Source organism: Cottoperca gobio, chromosome 21 (assembly GCF_900634415.1).
Source record: "Cottoperca gobio chromosome 21, fCotGob3.1, whole genome shotgun sequence".
Taxonomy (NCBI): Eukaryota; Metazoa; Chordata; class Actinopteri; order Perciformes; family Bovichtidae; genus Cottoperca; species Cottoperca gobio.
The window spans coordinates 18981041-18998973 of record NC_041375.1 but is presented as its reverse complement, the minus strand read 5'-3'; the positions used below and the strand labels follow the sequence as shown (position 1 = coordinate 18998973).

The 17933-nt window shown below is 39.9% G+C and overlaps 1 protein-coding gene across 1 annotated transcript; it reads right to left on the bottom strand.

Annotated features, from left to right (window-relative positions):
* Positions 1-6430: 6430 nt before the first annotated feature.
* rpl8 (ribosomal protein L8) lies at positions 6431-8920 on the bottom strand. The gene is made up of 5 exons (XM_029459589.1): positions 8748-8920; positions 8514-8655; positions 7563-7781; positions 7282-7397; positions 6431-6628 (listed from the first exon to the last, which is right to left on the bottom strand). The coding sequence occupies exons 1-5, from the start codon at positions 8883-8885 to the stop codon at positions 6470-6472; spliced, it is 774 nt and encodes a 257-aa protein (XP_029315449.1). The 5' UTR covers positions 8886-8920; the 3' UTR covers positions 6431-6469.
* Positions 8921-17933: the final 9013 nt, after the last annotated feature.

Genomic DNA, 17933 nt, shown 5'->3' with positions numbered 1-17933 from the left:
GAGATTATAAAGTTACAAATTTGCGAGACAAAACTCAAATAGTGTTTTGTGTACGCAACTGTAAATTTGGGATGAGGTCAAAGTTGCTGCGACGTTTGTGTTCATGTGGAGACCCCTCCTAAAGGGGAACTTATCAGTTTACTTTTACATGTACTACTCAGGATGTGAGAGCAATTGTAGACTGTTTATTAGGTAGCACTCGCTAAAACTAATTCAGTCTCATACTCACCTGTATGTGGATTTTTGAGGATTCTGCTGTTGAACTATGATTTAGCCTAAACTCATTGGTTTAAAGGAGGACATCCTCAAAAATGGCTATACAATTGAATCAACGTCTCGAGACTAGACTGCATTAGTTTTAGCAAGATATACCTAAACAAAACAACTGGCACCAGTGTGTAATATACATTAGCGTTTCTGTAAATGTACCAGTGTAACCCAGACTACTAGTTTTGAACTTGGGCAGTAACCCTGCAATATACACGTCGTATGGAAGAGTACACTTCCAACCAGGAAAAAGAAAAAAGAACCTGTAAGTCATTGACATGTTGAAGAAATGACTTTGTATCTCATGAGTTGGTATTTCAAAATGACATGCTTATCTGGAAATAATGACTTTTCATTATTTTGAGATATTAAATCGTGTTGAGGAAGATTCTCGTTCGAAACAGAATCTTTTATTTTTTCATCACATTGGTGGAAATGGGCATCCACAAGTACCTTCAGGAGGCAGGAATTAAGATTCTACTGAGTTGCATTATGGGAAATGTTCAGTGTTTCTGGAGTTTGAGTTAGCTAGCACAAACGTAAAGTCTAGATATCTGGGCCTCTGCTGCTTCAACTTTGACTGTTCTTTTTTTAAATGTCTCTTTGTTGTGCCCCAGCTTCATGGAGGTGAAATACTAAATTGCTAGATGATGTTCTGCTTCTCTTTTTTCTGTTTTTTATCATTTGTCGAGAAATACTGTATAATTTTAACATGTCTCTAAAACACCTTTGAATGAAAAATAATCCCAAGAAAAAATCACTTTTTGGTCCACAAAAGCTTTAATCTGTGAATGGGTTACTGACTCCTTTAAATTCATTACTAAATAAACTTGAAAACCTTTGCACAATTAAATCGGCCAAAGAATAGATCCAGCGTTGACATGAGTACTTTATTAAATTAAAAGTTTAAACAATTTAAACTCATATTATATGGATTCATTACACACAAAGTGAAATATTTCAAGCCTTTGAAGACATAAGACTAATGAAAAAAAGGATTTTTAATACAGAAATGTCGGCCTTCTGAAAAGTATGTTCATGTGTCTGCACTCAGTACTTGGTTGGGACTCCTTTTGCATGAATTACTGCATCATGGAGGCGATCAGCCTGTCGCACTGCTGAGGTGTTATGGAAGCCCAGGTTGCTTCGATAGCGGCCTTCAGCTCGTCTGCATTGTTGGGTCTCGTGTCTCTCATCTTCCTCTTGACATTACCCCAGAGATTCTCTATAGGGTTCAGGTCAGGCGAGTTTGCAGGCCAATCAAGCACATTGATTCCATGGTCATTAAAGCAGGCATTAGTACTTTTGGCAGTGTGGGCAGGTGCCAAGTCCTGCTGGAAAATGAAATCAGCATCTCCATAAAGCTCGTCAGAAGAAGGAAGCATGAAGTGCTCTAAAACTTCCTGGTAGACGGCTTGCGTTGACTTTGGACTTGAGAAAACCCAGTGGACCAACACCAGCCGATGACATGGCTCCCCAAATCATCACTGACTGTGGAAACTTCACACTGGACTCCAAGCAACTTGGATTCTGTGCCTCCAGACTCTGGAGCCTTGGTTTCCAAATGAAATGCAAAATGTACTTTCATCTGAAAAGAGGACTTTGGACCACTGAGCAATAGACCGGTTCTTTTTCTCCTTAGCCCAGGTAAGACACTTCTGAAGTTGTCTCTGGTTCAGGAGTGGCTTGACACGTCCCATGTCCTGGATACGTCTGCGTGGAGGCTTTTGATGCACTGACTCCAGCCTCAGTCCTTGTGAAGCGCCCCCAAATGTTTAAATGGCCTTTGCTTGACGATCCTCTCAAGGCTGCGGTTATCCCTGTTGCTTGTGCACCTTTTCTTACCACACTTTTTCCTTCCACTCAACTTTCTATGGATATGTTTGTATGTTTGGATACAGCACTCTGTGAACAGCCAGCTTCTTTAGCAATGACCTTTTGAGGCTTCCCCTCCTTGTGGAGTGTCAATGACTGTCTTCTGGACAGCTGTCAGGTCAGCAGTCTTCCCCATGATTGTGAAGCCTGCTGATCCAGATTGAGACCATTTAAAGGCTCAGGAAACCTTTGCAGGTGTTTTGAGTTCATTAGCTGATTAGAGTGTGACACCGTGAGTCTACAATATTAAACCTTTTCACAATATTCGAATTTTCTGAGATACTGATTTTTGGGTTTTCATTAGCCGTAATCAAGATTAAAACAAATAAAGGCTTAAAATATTTCACTTTGTGTGTAAGGAATCCATATAATATACGAGTTTCACTTTTTGAATTGAATTAATGAAATAAATTAACTTTTCCACGATATTCTAATTTATTTAGATGTACCTGTATATGCAAGGGGAATTTTTTGTGCAGTGTCAGATAAAAAAAAAACATTCTACTAGAGGAGAAAGATGTCCCCTTCCTTAAACTGCTCACCTTTTAAATAATACACCCAGTAACCTCTGGTGTCCCTCAAGGGTTGGTTCTTGGTTTACTCTGTTCACCCTCTACACTGCCCCTTGGCCGTGTCATCAGCCAGCATGGAATACCATTCCATTGCTACGCTGATGACACACAGCTATATATACAGGACTGTCTCAGAAAATTAGAATATTGTGATAAAGTTCTTTATTTTCTGTAATGCAATTAAAAAAACAAAAATGTCATACATTCTGGATTCATTACAAATCAACTGAAATATTGCAAGCCTTTTATTATTTTAATATGGCTGATTATGGCATACAGCTTAAGAAAACTCAAATATCCTATCTCTAAATATTAGAATATCATGAAAAAGTATACTAGTAGGGTGTTCAACGAATCACTTTAATCGTCTAATTAACTCGAAACACCTGCAAGGGTTTCCTGAGCCTTGAAAAACACTCAGCTTGGTTCAGTAAACTAAATCACAAGTATGGGGAAGACTGCTGATCTGACTGCTGTCCAGAGGACCATCATTGACACCCTCCATCAGGAGGGTAAGACACAAAAAGAAATGTCTCAAAGAGCAAGCTGTTCACAGAGTGCAGTTTCAAAGCACATCCACAAAAAGTCTGTTGGAAGGGGGAAATGTGGCAGGAAACGCTGCACAACCAAGAGAGATGACCGCAGCCTTAACAGCATTGTGAAGAAGAGTCGCTTCCAGAATTTGGGGGAGCTTCAAAGACAGTGGACTGAAGCTGGAGTCCAGGTATCAAAAGCCACTGTTCACAGACGTGTCCGGGAAATGGGCTACAATAGCCGTATTCCCATGGTCAAGCCACTTCTGAACTCAAGACAACGGAAGAAGCGTTTGACTTGGGCTATGGAAAAGAAGCACTGGACAGTTGCAGAGTGGTCCAAAGTCCTCTTTTCAGACGAAAGCAAGTTTTGTATTTCATTTGGAAGTCAAGGCGCCAGAGTCTGGAGAAAGGCTGGAGAGGAGCAAAATCCAAGTTGCTTGAAATCCAGTGTGAAGTTCCCACAGTCAGCGATGGTTTGGGGAGCCATGTCAGCTGCTGGTGTTGGTCCACTGTGTTTCATCAAGCCCAGAGTAAATGCAGCTGTGTACCAAGAGATTTTAGAGCACTACATGCTTCCGTCTGCTGAAAAGCTCTATGGAGATGAGGAATTCATTTTCCAGCATGATCTGGCACCTGCCCACAGTGCCAAAACCACCAGTAACTGGTGTACTGACCATGGCATTACTGTCCTCGATTGGCCTGCCAATTCCCCTGACCTGAACCCCATAGAGAATATGTGGGGTATTGTGAAGAAGAAGCTGAAAGACACCAGACCCAACAATGCTAATGAGCTAAAGGCCGCTATTGAAGCATCCTGGGCATCCATAACACCTCAGCAATGCCACAGGCTGATTGCCTCCATGCCACGCCGCATTGATGCAGTAATCCGTGCAAAAGGATTCTCAACCAAGTACTGAGTGCATTAATGGACATTTTCAAATGTTTGATTTTGTTTTGCTGTTAAAAATCTTTTTTTTTACTTGGTCTGAGGAACTATTCTAATTTTTTGAGATAGGATTTTTGAGTTTTCTTAAGCTGTAAGCCATAATCAGCAATATTAAAATAATAAAAGGCTTGCAATATTTCAGTTGATTTGTAATAAATCCAGAATGCATGACATTTTTGTTTTTTTAATTGCATTACAGAAAATAAAGAACTTTATCACAATATTCTAATTTTCTGAGACAGTCCTGTATATAAAAACCGACCCAATGCCACATGCAGCCCCACTGTCGACATCTTCATCATCATCATCATCGAACACCTGCCTTGAGGAGATAAAGGCTTGGATGAAAGACAATTTCCTTCAATTCCTTCCTTCAGCTCAAAAAACAGAGGCTATTTTAGTTGGCACACCACACCAGGTCCAGTCTTCCCCCATAACCCTCATCACCTTTTCTGGTCAAGACATCCCCCTATCACCATCAGTCACCAACCTAGGTGTAAGATTTGACCCTCATCTGACCTTTGACACCCACATCAAACATCTGTGCAAGACCTCCTATCACCTCAGGAACATTGCAAAACTCTGCCCCACACTCTCCCTGTCAGATGCCGAACAACTCGTCCACGCCTTTGTCTCCTCAAGGTTGGACTACTGCAACGCTCTCCTCGTCGGGATTCCAAGCGGGAGCCTTCAAAAGCTCCAATATATCCAGAACAGCGCCGCTAGGATCCTGATGAGGGTGTGAAAATATAACCACATCACATCCATCCTCCACTGGCTTCCTGTCGCATTCAGGATCGAATACAAAATCTCCCTCCTCACCCATCAGTGCATACATGGAAATGCTCGTCCGTACCTCAAGGAACTCCTCCCTCAACAAACCTCCACACGCAACCTCCGCTCCTCTAAAAAAACTTTGCTCCACCCCCCCAGGACCAAGCTCCGCACCATGGGCGATCGGGCCTTCTGCTCAGCCGCTCCTCATCTGTGGAATTCCCTCCCAGAACACCTGAGGGCTCCACAGGCCACCGACTCCTTCAAGAAGAGCCTAAAAACCTTTCTTTTCACAAAAGCCTTTCTGTAAAATATTATGTCTGTTGTTGTTGTCCTGCATTTTAGCGCCTTGAGATTGCTTTTAGTTTCGAAAGGCGCTTTATAAATATAATTTATTATTACTTAAAACACGTGTTTATCGCTCCAGGTGATTCTCATGCGCCGCTCTGCATAATACGCAGGCTCGCAAATGAGGCAACGAAGTCTTCAAAACTGCTTCGACACCTGGAGACCAAGCACCCTGAATTAAAAGACAAGCCCTTGGGAGTTTTTTTAAATAAAAAAACATTAACAAGGGCAAACAATTACTGATGGCCACCACATCAACAAATGCGAGTGCACAGAGCGTCATACTTAATGGCTAACCGTGTCACTAAGGCTTAGAAACCTTTTACTATTGGTGAAGAATTTATACCCCTATACTTTGAAGGCCGGTCCGTGAAAAATATTGTCTTACATGAAACCGGTCCGTGGCGTTAAAAAGGTTGGGGACCGCTGCCCTAGATAACCCCACAACACTATGAATTGTTGGTTATTCCCTCGGCCGAAGTATGCAGAAATACTGTCTCGGAAGGTGTGCATAAATGGCCCAAACTGTCTGCGAGACTTAACAAACTTTCCAGATATTGGAACGCAGGGTGGGATTGGACTGTCTTGTTGACTCATATTTCTGACCTAGGCATCCTGCCTGCATTAGCACTGAAGTGAGTTTTTCATGAAATGTGCCCTTTAATATAATTTTCCAGTTAGATTTTACGTCAAACATCAGTGCGGATCATAACTACAAAAATGTTTCTGTATACTAAAAGCTAGGGGATTTCCCCTCCCTGACATGTCAGTTAGCAACATAATACATAATACAGCAGTAGTGCTCTTTATGCTGTGATGGCAGTAGGATCAACATTGTGGTTTTAATGGGACCAGTTTGTCTGAGTGTATATTTTGGCTACACTGTTTATCACTTTTTTTTAACTCACAACCGTGCCAAAATGTTATGCCACGTGTACCTAACAAACTAGCCTCAAAATGTAAGTTACCTGCTGTGATAGTTTATTTTAATAGCCAATAGTTTTTTTTGTTTTTATAACTATAAATGTTCAGTTTTAATAATCAGAGCCTGTAGTTGATCATTTGACCGACATGTGGGCGATGTGTGGACCCAGAAATGAATCGAGATTAGATTCTTTTGGAACACGTTTTTATTATCAAGAAAGTCAGATTTAGTTCTCCTTCTCCTGTACGGTCTTTGTTCCGCGCAGTCTGCCTGTACGACGGGCAGCAATAAGACCGACCTTGCGACCAGCAGGTGCGTCCCTCCTGATTGTTGAGGGTTTTCCAATATGTTGATGGTTACCACCACCGAAGGGATGCTCAACGGGCTGCACAGAGACAAAAAAGAAAGATCAGTCTGAGGAAACTTGATTTGTTATTGTAGTTGCACCCTCACTTTGAGCGAGAAAACAAAACCTAACTTCCTCCTCTCCCTTCCCCTAATGTGCTTAATACTTTGCCTCATTTCCAGAAAGTTCGAAAATGAAAATTCTGCACCATCAACTTTTTGTAAATGTTTAATGTCCGCTATGTAGTCCCATCCCCACCCCCCAGTTGTTCCAGAAATATATTGAGCAGATAAACCACCCTCACAGAAAGTGCTTGATATAATATGTGCCATGTCTGAAAAGATAATGATAAGGTGTACTAGTATTAAAACAGGTTTTTGAAAACTGTTAAACACGGTTAAAGCTTAATCATCACGTCTTGGAACAGAAATAATCTTTCACCACCTTGAGGCTTCTTGTCAGGAGATTAACATGCTCTTCCACTATGCTTCACTATTGTTAAACCTGAAAACGCATGACCTGTAAGTACGGCTGTTTGATGGAATAACCCATTACAAAAACTGAAATTGCAGCGTTTTATCATAACATAATCTATTTACATAGATAATCTATATGCAACAGTCTCCTTCTCACTACGGTCGGCTGTTCTGTTTTCACCTCATCATCATATATATAACAGTGTGTTCACTTACGTTCATAGCCACACCACGGACACGTGGCCAGCAGTTCCTCTTGGCCTTGTACTTGTGGTAGGCACGACCAGCCTTCAGGATGGGCTTGTCAATACGACCACCTCCGGCAACAACACCTTTAAAAAAAGAAAGAAAAAAACACAGGTAAGAAAGTGCACCGGGACAATCATATTCTCCAGTTCACAATCACCATTGCACTACAGACAACGTTGGTTTCCAACAACATGTCATCATGGCAATGAGGAAACATCAGCTCTACTGGACGCATCAAGGGTCCTTACCGACAACAGCTCTGTTGGCAGAGGAGATAACTTTCTTGGAGCCTGAGGGCAGCTTTACTCTGGACTTCCTGGTCTCAGGGTTGTGGGAGATGACGGTGGCGTAGTTTCCTGATGCACGGGCCAGCTTGCCTCTGTCTCCGGGCTTCTCCTCCAGGCAGCAGATGATGGTTCCCTCGGGCATTGTGCCGACGGGAAGTACATTGCCAATGTTGAGCTGAGCTGTGGGATAAAAACATAGTAAGACACCGGCTTCTCACACACAAAAAATGATCTTATACTTACATCCAACACGGCAACCCCGATATCAAGCACTGCATGTACAAAGAACCTGCTTTGTTATTATTCTTACAATGTAATTTCATTAGTTTTGATGCCACTTTTGGGGCTAACAAATTTAAAATAAGGTCTTGAGTAAACATTGTGTTGAGGCAGCATAGAAAGACTCAAACATGCCACAGATGCTGTAAAGAAAGACTGATATTGCACACAGGGAAGTTACACCAACTGTTTATCATATTTTACAGTTCAGAACTTTTCTGCACCTTTCAGACATAAACCTCAATACTTAATGTGTGCTGGTAATTTTCAACCAACCATTCTCATGTTTGGATTAGTCACTTTTCCTTAAATTAATTTAGAGTTAACATCCCAGTATCCCAACAATGAAAGTGTCCTTTGTTGACTCTGGTTTAAGACAAAGTTAGACTTTCTACCCCAATAAATTCATAGTATTGCACAATCACATTAATACGTAGAAAAAAGTGACTAAAATGTTTGTGCAAATATACATTTTCAAATCAATTACTTGACCGTTTGCAAGCAATACAACGGCATCAAATCATCTTGGATCATTTAACATAAATTGTTGAGCTGGGACAACAGAATAGTGAAAACAGTCACTGCACTGCCATAATCTGCTTTATGATAAATCCGGGGGTCTACTTTTCTTACCCTTCTTGCCGCAGTAGATGAACTGTCCAGTGTGGATGCCCTCAGCAGCGATGAAGAGCTCGGTCCTCTTCTTGAACCTGTAAGGGTCACGGAAGGCTACTTTGGCCAGGGGAGCACCACGGCCGGGGTCATGGATAATATCCTGAGAGACGGCAGAGGAAACCAATGTCAGTGTTCACTCAACAACCAGTAAGAAGACTTCTGATCCTGAAAATAGTGTCAGTCATCACTTACCTTCACAATCCCCTTGATGTAACCATGGCGTTCAGCGAAGTCAATGTGACGGAGTCTAGCAGCACCTTTCCTGTGCTTGACGTGGGCTTTGAACACGGAGCCCGCACCTTTTCTCTGTCCCCTGATCACACGTCCCATCGTGTACTGAAACAAGACGACAGACGGCGTTATTTTCCATCTGGACATGCGAGTGCTGACTTTCAGGACTGTGGCTAACGCTAACATAATTAGACATTATAAACATTATTCTTTGTCAGTTAAAGTAACTTCAGCAACCATGTTATGAATGGGCTAAAGCTGTTAAAAGTCGACTTCCACCTCACATGTTCCTATCAAAATACTTAACTTTTAAGCTATCGTTAGCATAGCAAACCCTCCGTAACTAACAATGCTAATGTTACGATAAACGGTGGTTTGGCAGTTACAAGAGTAACTTGCGACAAAGTAACTGAGAGTTACATAGAATAAAATAATGTCTAGCTTCTCTGAACGGGTCACATTAAACACAGATCCGTCCTGTGTGTAGCGGCAGCCGGCCTTTTAGCACATCGCTAACCATGTCATCGCTGTGATACACACTAACACAACAAAATGCTTCAAAACTAAACTCTGCAGTTAAAATACTCAATAGGGCATATTCTTATACATTTGATACACAATTAAACATGTTTGTTTAAAGTGGATGAACTAATAAAAACATGATTTAAAGCAGATTTTGCGAAGGGAATCGCACAGGAGATGTCCTACCTAAACTCCGTTGACGGAAAGAGGAAGTGCACGGGGAAAGCAGAGGTTTTCTTCCGGAGAAATAACCGAGGAGCATGCTGGGAGTTGGAGGCAGATAAACATATCCGTGTAGGAAGTATAACTGCTTCTGAGATAGTTCAACTTGTACAGTACTTGTTCTTTTCCGTGTACAACTTTCTCATTCACATAATTGTAAATGCATTACGATAATAGCAGGATTTATATTTATAATATATCCCCCGCATTTATTTACTTGGCTTTCAGTAGCTACACAATCTACTTTATATGACAACAAAAAAATAGGCCTAAAAATAAAATTCACAATAAATAAAAAAACAGGCTGCAAAAAAACAAAACAATGGATGATAAAATAGACAACATTTACAAGATAAATACATTCTGGTTATCCAAATATGTGTTAGAAACATGAATAGCAAATCTCATCTTCTCTAAATTCAAGTACCTCAAAGTGATCCAGTGTTTAAATGTTGGGGGGGGGGATTCACAGGATTCTTCTTCTTACTAGAGGAGTAGTGTATGCAATACCTTTTGATTGTGTTAGAGGTTTATCTTCAGGTTGATCACCAAACACAGCTGTGAAGGGGTTGGATTTAATACATTTTCTATATATTTTAGTAAAAACAGTGAATTTTGGAACTCCAGAAACCCGAGAGCTTGGGACATAATCATAATATGTTAATATAGGAGACAGTGTAGTTACATGGCCATTGGTGGGATGATTGACTTTTCTTATACATAATTTGGATATTAAATAAAGTAACTACATGGACATGTTACATTAACGTAAAGTGACCACACCTAGGCTGCTTGACGTGTTGACATAACTCTTTATTGTACTTTTTCTCATATGAACATTTGCACACCGCTATTCAGTATTTTTGCATCCTCTTAAGAACATCATCTCCAGAAGATGGCAGTAAAGCAACACTAAGTATGCCAAATAAGAAGAACAGGGACCAAGTATTGTACCAAGGTTGTGGATTGTAATAAGTATGAACAAGAAAGTATGAAAGAAGATTTCAGGAAGGCTGGAATTTAGGATCTTAACATAAAAACATGTGAAGTTGATCAGGAAGTTCAATTTTCTTTGAGTTCATCAGACAAACGTGATTAACGGGCTGGATTTTATCTCTGGTGCGCATGGTAATGTCAGAACTAGTACGTAATAGAATGCAGTAGAGTAGTATTTCAAGCTCATTGTGGGTCCCAAAACTGTGTGGGCAAAAAAGTGAGTGAATTGGGTAGAATACAGGTGCACAACAAAAACAGTAACGAAAGAAAATGAGAGGCATTCAGGACACAGGAAATTTCCAAGCTCTCAATTTACATTTTGTTTTTATTAGTGCAACATTTCTACCTGCAAGGTCTTCATCAGGCAAACATCAGGCTATATACACACATGTTTAACATTTTCTTTATTTGTCTTTAAAAGAGAACATGTGTACATTAAAGGGGGACACTTCATCAAAGAAGTAAAAAAAGATAATAACATTTTGTAATTCTAAAAAAAGCCAACCGTTTAGGTGAAACTGTGTTTGAAGTGGAAATCCCAAATGATTCATGTTTCAGAAGTTTTTTCTATCCAGATCACCTCCCCTTTTTAACTTTTTTGTAGAGGTGGTGATCTGGAGGAAAACACTTCCCCTGGCTTCTACTGTAGGCCTCCCTCTAGCCTCCCTCTGCAAATGTATTAATATAAAAGAGATAGTTGTCTGGGAGCCATGATGGGAATACAAATATATATTGTTCTGAACTTCTAAAAGGTGTCGCCGCAGGTGCTGCCATCAGGGTTCTGACTCTAGGTGGAGGCCTTGCACTAGTTTTCACCTAATGTAATAAAAGTTTAAGTCCTCTTCTCTGACTTTTTTGATGTTTCGGCAAACTGTATTATCTTTTAATGCATAATTTGGTGTTGGAATCTGTTGTGAATTACACAGTGGATACACGTTGAAAGAGTTTCTTTAAGTAACAAGATTTAGAGTTTGCAGCCATGCTAGTGGATCTGTGAGGTCGTACTCAAGCACAGCTAAATGCAAATATCATGGTGCAATCGTGGCTGTAGACTATTATCTTGTTCCCCCCACATAACACAATGCATGTGCCCCCCACATAACACAATGCATGTGCCCTACATTAACATTCGTAGAACTTTACAGCTGCATCGCTCTGCATGAAGGAAATGTAGTTTTTATTTGAGCTTTCCCTTTTGTGTTTATTTTAATATTTGTGGAGAGTTGTGTGTTATTCCCTCTAAAAGTTGTCTTGTTGCTCATCATTCTTTATTTAAGATGATTTTTTTTTCTCCAGAAGTCAGTGTGAGAACAGATTTCAGTGTTTTATCGTCTCTGATGTTTAATGAGTTCAGCTCAGACTTCTGGGTGAGCAACAGATGGTTCCCCTCCTGAGAGCGTCCCGCTGGAGGAACAACACTTCAGTGATTAATGAGAGAGCACACACACACACGCACACCGCACACACACACACACACACACACACACACACACACACACACACACACAGGCTGACACTGCAGGTAATAAATATGTGGTTCAGTTATTATGATACTGCATTGTTTTATAAAGTCCCTCTGGTACAACATGTATAAATACTACACACACACACACACACACACACACACACACACACACACACACACACACACACACACACACACCTGTGAGGATAGATAGAGATGTCCTTTAATAAAGATGCTCCAATTGATCAAAATCAGACAATATTTGTTTAATAACCCAATTTTCAAGTAGATTTTATATATAAAGCAAACAGGTTTTATACCAAAGCGCTTTACAAAGACACACATACTGTATGTTAAAACATCCAAGCATAGAGACATATACTGTATGTCATATATGTTGAGGAAATGAAACAAGATTAAAATACAAACATGTTCAAACACATGAAATGAGATAAAAACATAAAAACAGGTTAAACATAATTAAAAGGCAGACAATTAGAGTGGGTCTAATTGCCTGTAACAGCCAGCCTTATGTTTTGTTTGTTTACTTGTTTTTGTATTAAAGGTTTGAGGTTATCACAGCATGTCATGCACAGTGAAACTTCTGATAGTGCTGTTGATCATGACGGGACTCCTGATGGTCGGACAGTGAGATGCGAATTCAGAAAAGTATTGCGTAGCATTTGCCACCGCTAAACCTGCACAAATAAGAAAGAATGCGTGTAATTCTCAAAGCACCCTCAAAGGGTGAAATGCACCGCTAACTGCTGCTGCCAAGCAAATACCCTGTCTGTGCTCCTGTGCTATTTGCACCCATTTAAATCAAGTAATATGTATTCATTAATTGACCCCTTTCTATAGAAATGATGATGATGGTGGTGGTGGTGGTGGTCTAGTGGTCAATAGATCACTGGAGGTTTGTGAGTCACGTCCAGACTTTCCAGAGATCATGGCAGCAGTGATTGGGTGAAGCCATCGTCGTGCTCCGCTCAAACTCTTATTTTGGGATGCATTGACAGGGTGGATCGACAGTTGTGTCAAGTTAAATAAACAAATAAAGCTCCATACATGTCATTTTTGAAAATATAAAAGAAATTAATATATGAATAAGGTTATTATATGATAGCGGATGCAAGTGATGCACAATTCATGGTCTCATCAGAGGACGCTAGTCTTCGTGAATTCGGCCCCTATACTGTTGTCGAGCATGTCTCCAGATGATCATTATGTGACTAGCTAATAATGCTAACAGCTAGCCACACAGAAAAGTGCCGTGTGCTTGTGTTGAGATGCAACAGAGAATTCTGGTGAATAAAAACACATTCAAAAGGTTATTTTTGGGATGAAGAGAATTTCTGAACGTGAGAACGAACAGCTGCAGAATCAAACTTAATCTTTTCCAGCCAGTTAATTGGAAGCAGAATCTCTTTGACAGCAGATAAAACCACCTCTGATTGTAGTTGTGCTGTGTTCCTACAGAGACATTTCCAGCATCTTTATTTTGTCTTTTTGATTTAGTTTGGTGAGAGAACTGCATGCAGTAAAGATTAAAGATGTTTTTAACTTTGCCTATAACCTGTCTGGCTCATTTGCTCCTATTTAACTTGAACCAGCTGAGAAAACAAGTGAGTCAGTGAGAATGAGTAAGACACACTGCGATCAGATGGATAAAATGTGAAGGGGTCGCTCGTAATGACAAACCTACAGAGAATTATCACCCGACTTTTCCACTCGGCGCTACATGGCTCTTTAACTTGTTTCAGATAATTGTTTTGCTTTTCAATCAAACTTCTCTCATAGCTTCAATGAAAAAGCTGTAAAACTCCACTGTACTTGACCTTCTCTGCAACAAACAGCCAAAGTTAGCAACTAGCTGGTGAACATAGTGGAATATTTAGAAGCAAAAGAGACAGATGTTTTCCTCAGGAGTTGGTGGAGACTAAAAACAGAGATTAAAGGAGATTGAATATTGATTTGATTTACCTCCATCAGACAAACACGACTCCAATGGGATGTTTTGTGTCAGCTGGACATGTTTTAAGGCATATTATTGATTTATGTTGCTCTTAAGTGGTCAAAAAATACATTTGTGGAAACAATCTTTATTATAATAATGTGAATTCAACCGTTCAGCCTGTCATCTTAATATATCATATTTTAGTTTTTACTGTTAATGTTTTTATTATATCTTGTATTTTTATCTTATCTTTTCTCATCTTATCTTTATTATTGGATGTTTAACGATGCTGGAGAACAGCTTAAGCTGCAACATGTAAAAAATGTGTTGAATAATGTTGGAGACGAACATGCTCTGTCCAACGTTGGTCTGGAAGAAAGAACATCTATTTTTGGATTCACATGCCTGCCTCGTCTGTATATTTAAGAGTTAACGTCGTCTGTCATGGTTAAACTCTGTACTACAGTATAGTATGTAACAAGTCATCTGCTGAGTCTGCTGAGTAATGTGAACAAAGAGGAACACAAATTGCAGTCACACCCAGACCTCTGCTCACAGACACTCAAGTTTAAACTTTAAGACATCAAAGAGGGAGGAGCGGCTGTGGTGACCTTTGACCTTTGACCTCCCAGTGGTGGAATAACCTTTCAACTCTGTAAGAAGGAAACTGCAGAGAGTTGCAGATGTGACAACAATGCTCCATTCTGCTGTCCAACACCTAAACACTGCACCGTGTGTGTATGTGTGTGTGTGTGTGTGTGTGTGTGTGTGTGTGTGTGTGTGTGTGTTTTTTAGCCTCCTCATCATTAATACAGTTAGCTTTGTCAGATCTGGGACAAAACAGAACAATAGATATGAAACAGCAACAACACACACACAAACTGTTCTGTATATTTTACTGTTTTTGTTGGAGGAAAAAAGAACTGCTTCCTGTCCGGTTTCTCTTAGATTAGATTCTGCTCGCCTCCTGCTGCAGTTACAGTATGAAACATTATTAATGACAACAGTAGTACAAATGTAAGCATAAGTAAGTCAAATTGAGATCATGCAGAAACAGATTTATACACTTTATAAATATTATTACAGCAGTGCTTTAGAAAAACCTTCTGCTGGCCTCTTAAAACTGATGAGTTTAAAAAAAGAAAAATTCAGGTCTCAAAGACTTGAAGACAAGACCAGATATGAAAAAGTGTGGAAACATTGCAGACAGGAAAATCCAGAAGGAAGACAAATTAAGTTTGAGAAGTAGTGGTGGAAGAAGTATCCAGATGTTTTACTTAATAATAATAATAATAATAATAAATTGAATTTATATAGCGCTTTTCAAGACCTCAAAGTCACCTAAGTAAAAGTATTACAGCGCAAAAATACTGTATTGCAAGTAAAAGTCCCGCATTCAAAATCTCCAATGTGTAATTCCGAGCCATCTACTCCAAAGAAACAGGGGGCGGTATTTCACCTCTAAATTGGGACCCAGTAAGCGGCTGAAAAGACTTGCGCTCAGCCAGAACAAGACGTGTTTAACGGCAGCAACAAGGAGTTTGCAGTTTCCCGGTGCTGTGGCTGAAGTCGAGTCGGAAGCTACGCCGACAGCTACACTCTCGGTGAAACATCCTCCTGGCAGCTGTGAGGACAAAGACCTTTTAGTAAAAGTAGAAAAATATTAGCATCACAAAATACTTAAAGTACTCACTATAGATCGTGTGCATGTGACGTTACGCTTATTTCCCAACCCGGAAGTCAGCCATGTTGGTTGGAATACACAACCAAGACTGCGTCCGTTCACGTGTGAGTTGCTGCAACGCTTCGTAATTTTCTTTGTATGTAAACGTCTAAGATTGAAAGAAAATGCAAACCTTGTGCGCAGTGTATAATTGTGGTCATAACGCTACTCGTGACCCAGAGAAACGGTTCTTTAGATTTCCTACAATCATCAAAAACAACGATCCACAAAAGAGGGATGAGTTGCTGTCTACCGAATGCCCTAAGCTGTGGTTTAGCAACATAACTCGTGAGGATTTAACAGAAGAAAAAGCACAATTCACCCGTGTGTGTGGCGTCCACTTTATATCTGGTAAGAGCTCATGCTAAAGCTATGTTTTCAATGTTTACGTTAAACATTTGTGCTTATGATATACCCGAACACTGTAAGACCTTACTTCTCCATATCGCTGACTGGTAAATAAGGCACTTTCTTTACATGTGATGGCAGCCATTTGCTCTTTTCTTCTGTGCATGTTTTTGTTTGGCTTATTCTTGAGACTACTTCACTTGCGAAAAGCAAAGCACCAATGTGAGAACATGCTTCCCTTAATCCAGCCATACAATCACAGTGTGCGAGGATAACATCGCCGCTCTTCTCACTCACAAACCACGGCTTGAGCGGTGTATCTCGAGCTCTTTGAGAGTGATTTACACGGACATGGACGAGCACCCTGTCATCTTTCACTGGTTTGGTAAGAAGACTACCATCCCAGCCAGAAACAAAGAAATTATAAGCATCTAAGCTCTTGTATGCCTTCATTTGTGCGTTGGTTGCCCACGACGTTTGTAGCATAAGGTAGTTCACAATATCCGGATATTCAATCGGCGGTAATGAATCTAAATCCTCAATATAATCCGGCGGCTTTAGCGTGTACGGGTCACGGCCACAAATTTGGACTTTTTCTCTGAATCTTGCCTTTGCAGAGGATTCCAGAGAGTCAACATACTTAGAAGAAGTCGGAGTTGTATTGCTGTTGTTGTTCGCTTTAGACGCCATTGTTGATTTGTTATCCAACCAACATGGAGTCGCACGCATACGTCACACAGTTTTGTCACGTGTTTGCACACTATCTATTCAGAAAGGCCCATTTCAGAATAATATATATTATATTACTGGATTTTAATTATTGATGCATTAATGTGTACATCATCAAAGTTAAATGTGTGTGTGGGGGGGGGGGGGGGGGGGGGGGGTCATTTGAAGTACTGCATAGGCCTACTGATTGGTAGTTTTTATAATAATAATTTATAAATTTACGTACAAGTACAAGTACCTCAAAAAACTTAAATATAGTACTAAATGTAAATGTAAAATGACATTGTAATGCTGTAGCTTGTTGAGATGGAGCTAATTTGAACTATTCAACCTACAGTTGTGTAGTTTAATCTATTATGTCTCATTATTTATGAATCTTATCTTCTGTATGAAAAATAATAATGTTCAGAGAACCAAGTAACGAGTCAGAAAAAGTAGTTTGGACTTTACATTATTGGTGTTTTATTTTACCAACAGCATGAATTTACTGCTTATTCTCAACTGCTAAATATTAGTGTGTGTGTGTGTGTGTGTGTGTGTGTGTGTGTGTGTGTGTCTCAGTCGCTCCCACGGTCACCATGAGAATTGTGGACAGGAAGGACAGATTTAAACGTTAATTAGAGATGGTATTTATATACAAACACACACAGTGTACGACCTGATTCATATTTCACATCTGATCTCAGTGTTTCTCTTTGATCTCTCATGACTTAATCTCGACTGATTTAGTTGAACTAGTTTCTCCAGAAGTGCGCATTGATATGTTCCCCTGCAGGCATGAAGTCATGAAGCTTTTGTATTATGTCTGTCTTTTTAAAAACAACTTTTATGAGTCATTCTTCTTTTGGCTGCCTTTTTTTAATTTGTAACATTTTTGTTTTATGATTATAGTGGACGGATTCTAATATATGTATTTTAAAACTAGTTTTATTTTCATAAAGCATCTTGTAACATGTCTCCATGAAAACAATGTAATGGAGCTCAAATATTTGTATTATTTCTAAAATAATGTCATATTATCATTATTGTTCCTATGCAGTCAGTTGTGCTGCATTCATGTGGTGTCAGGATAATCAGAAAGATTAGTTCCCAACTGAAAAGTCGACCTGCCGAGTAGTAGTAGTAGTTGAGTTGACGGTAAGAAACTTTTCACATCATTATATGGTAATAATAATATGGTATTAG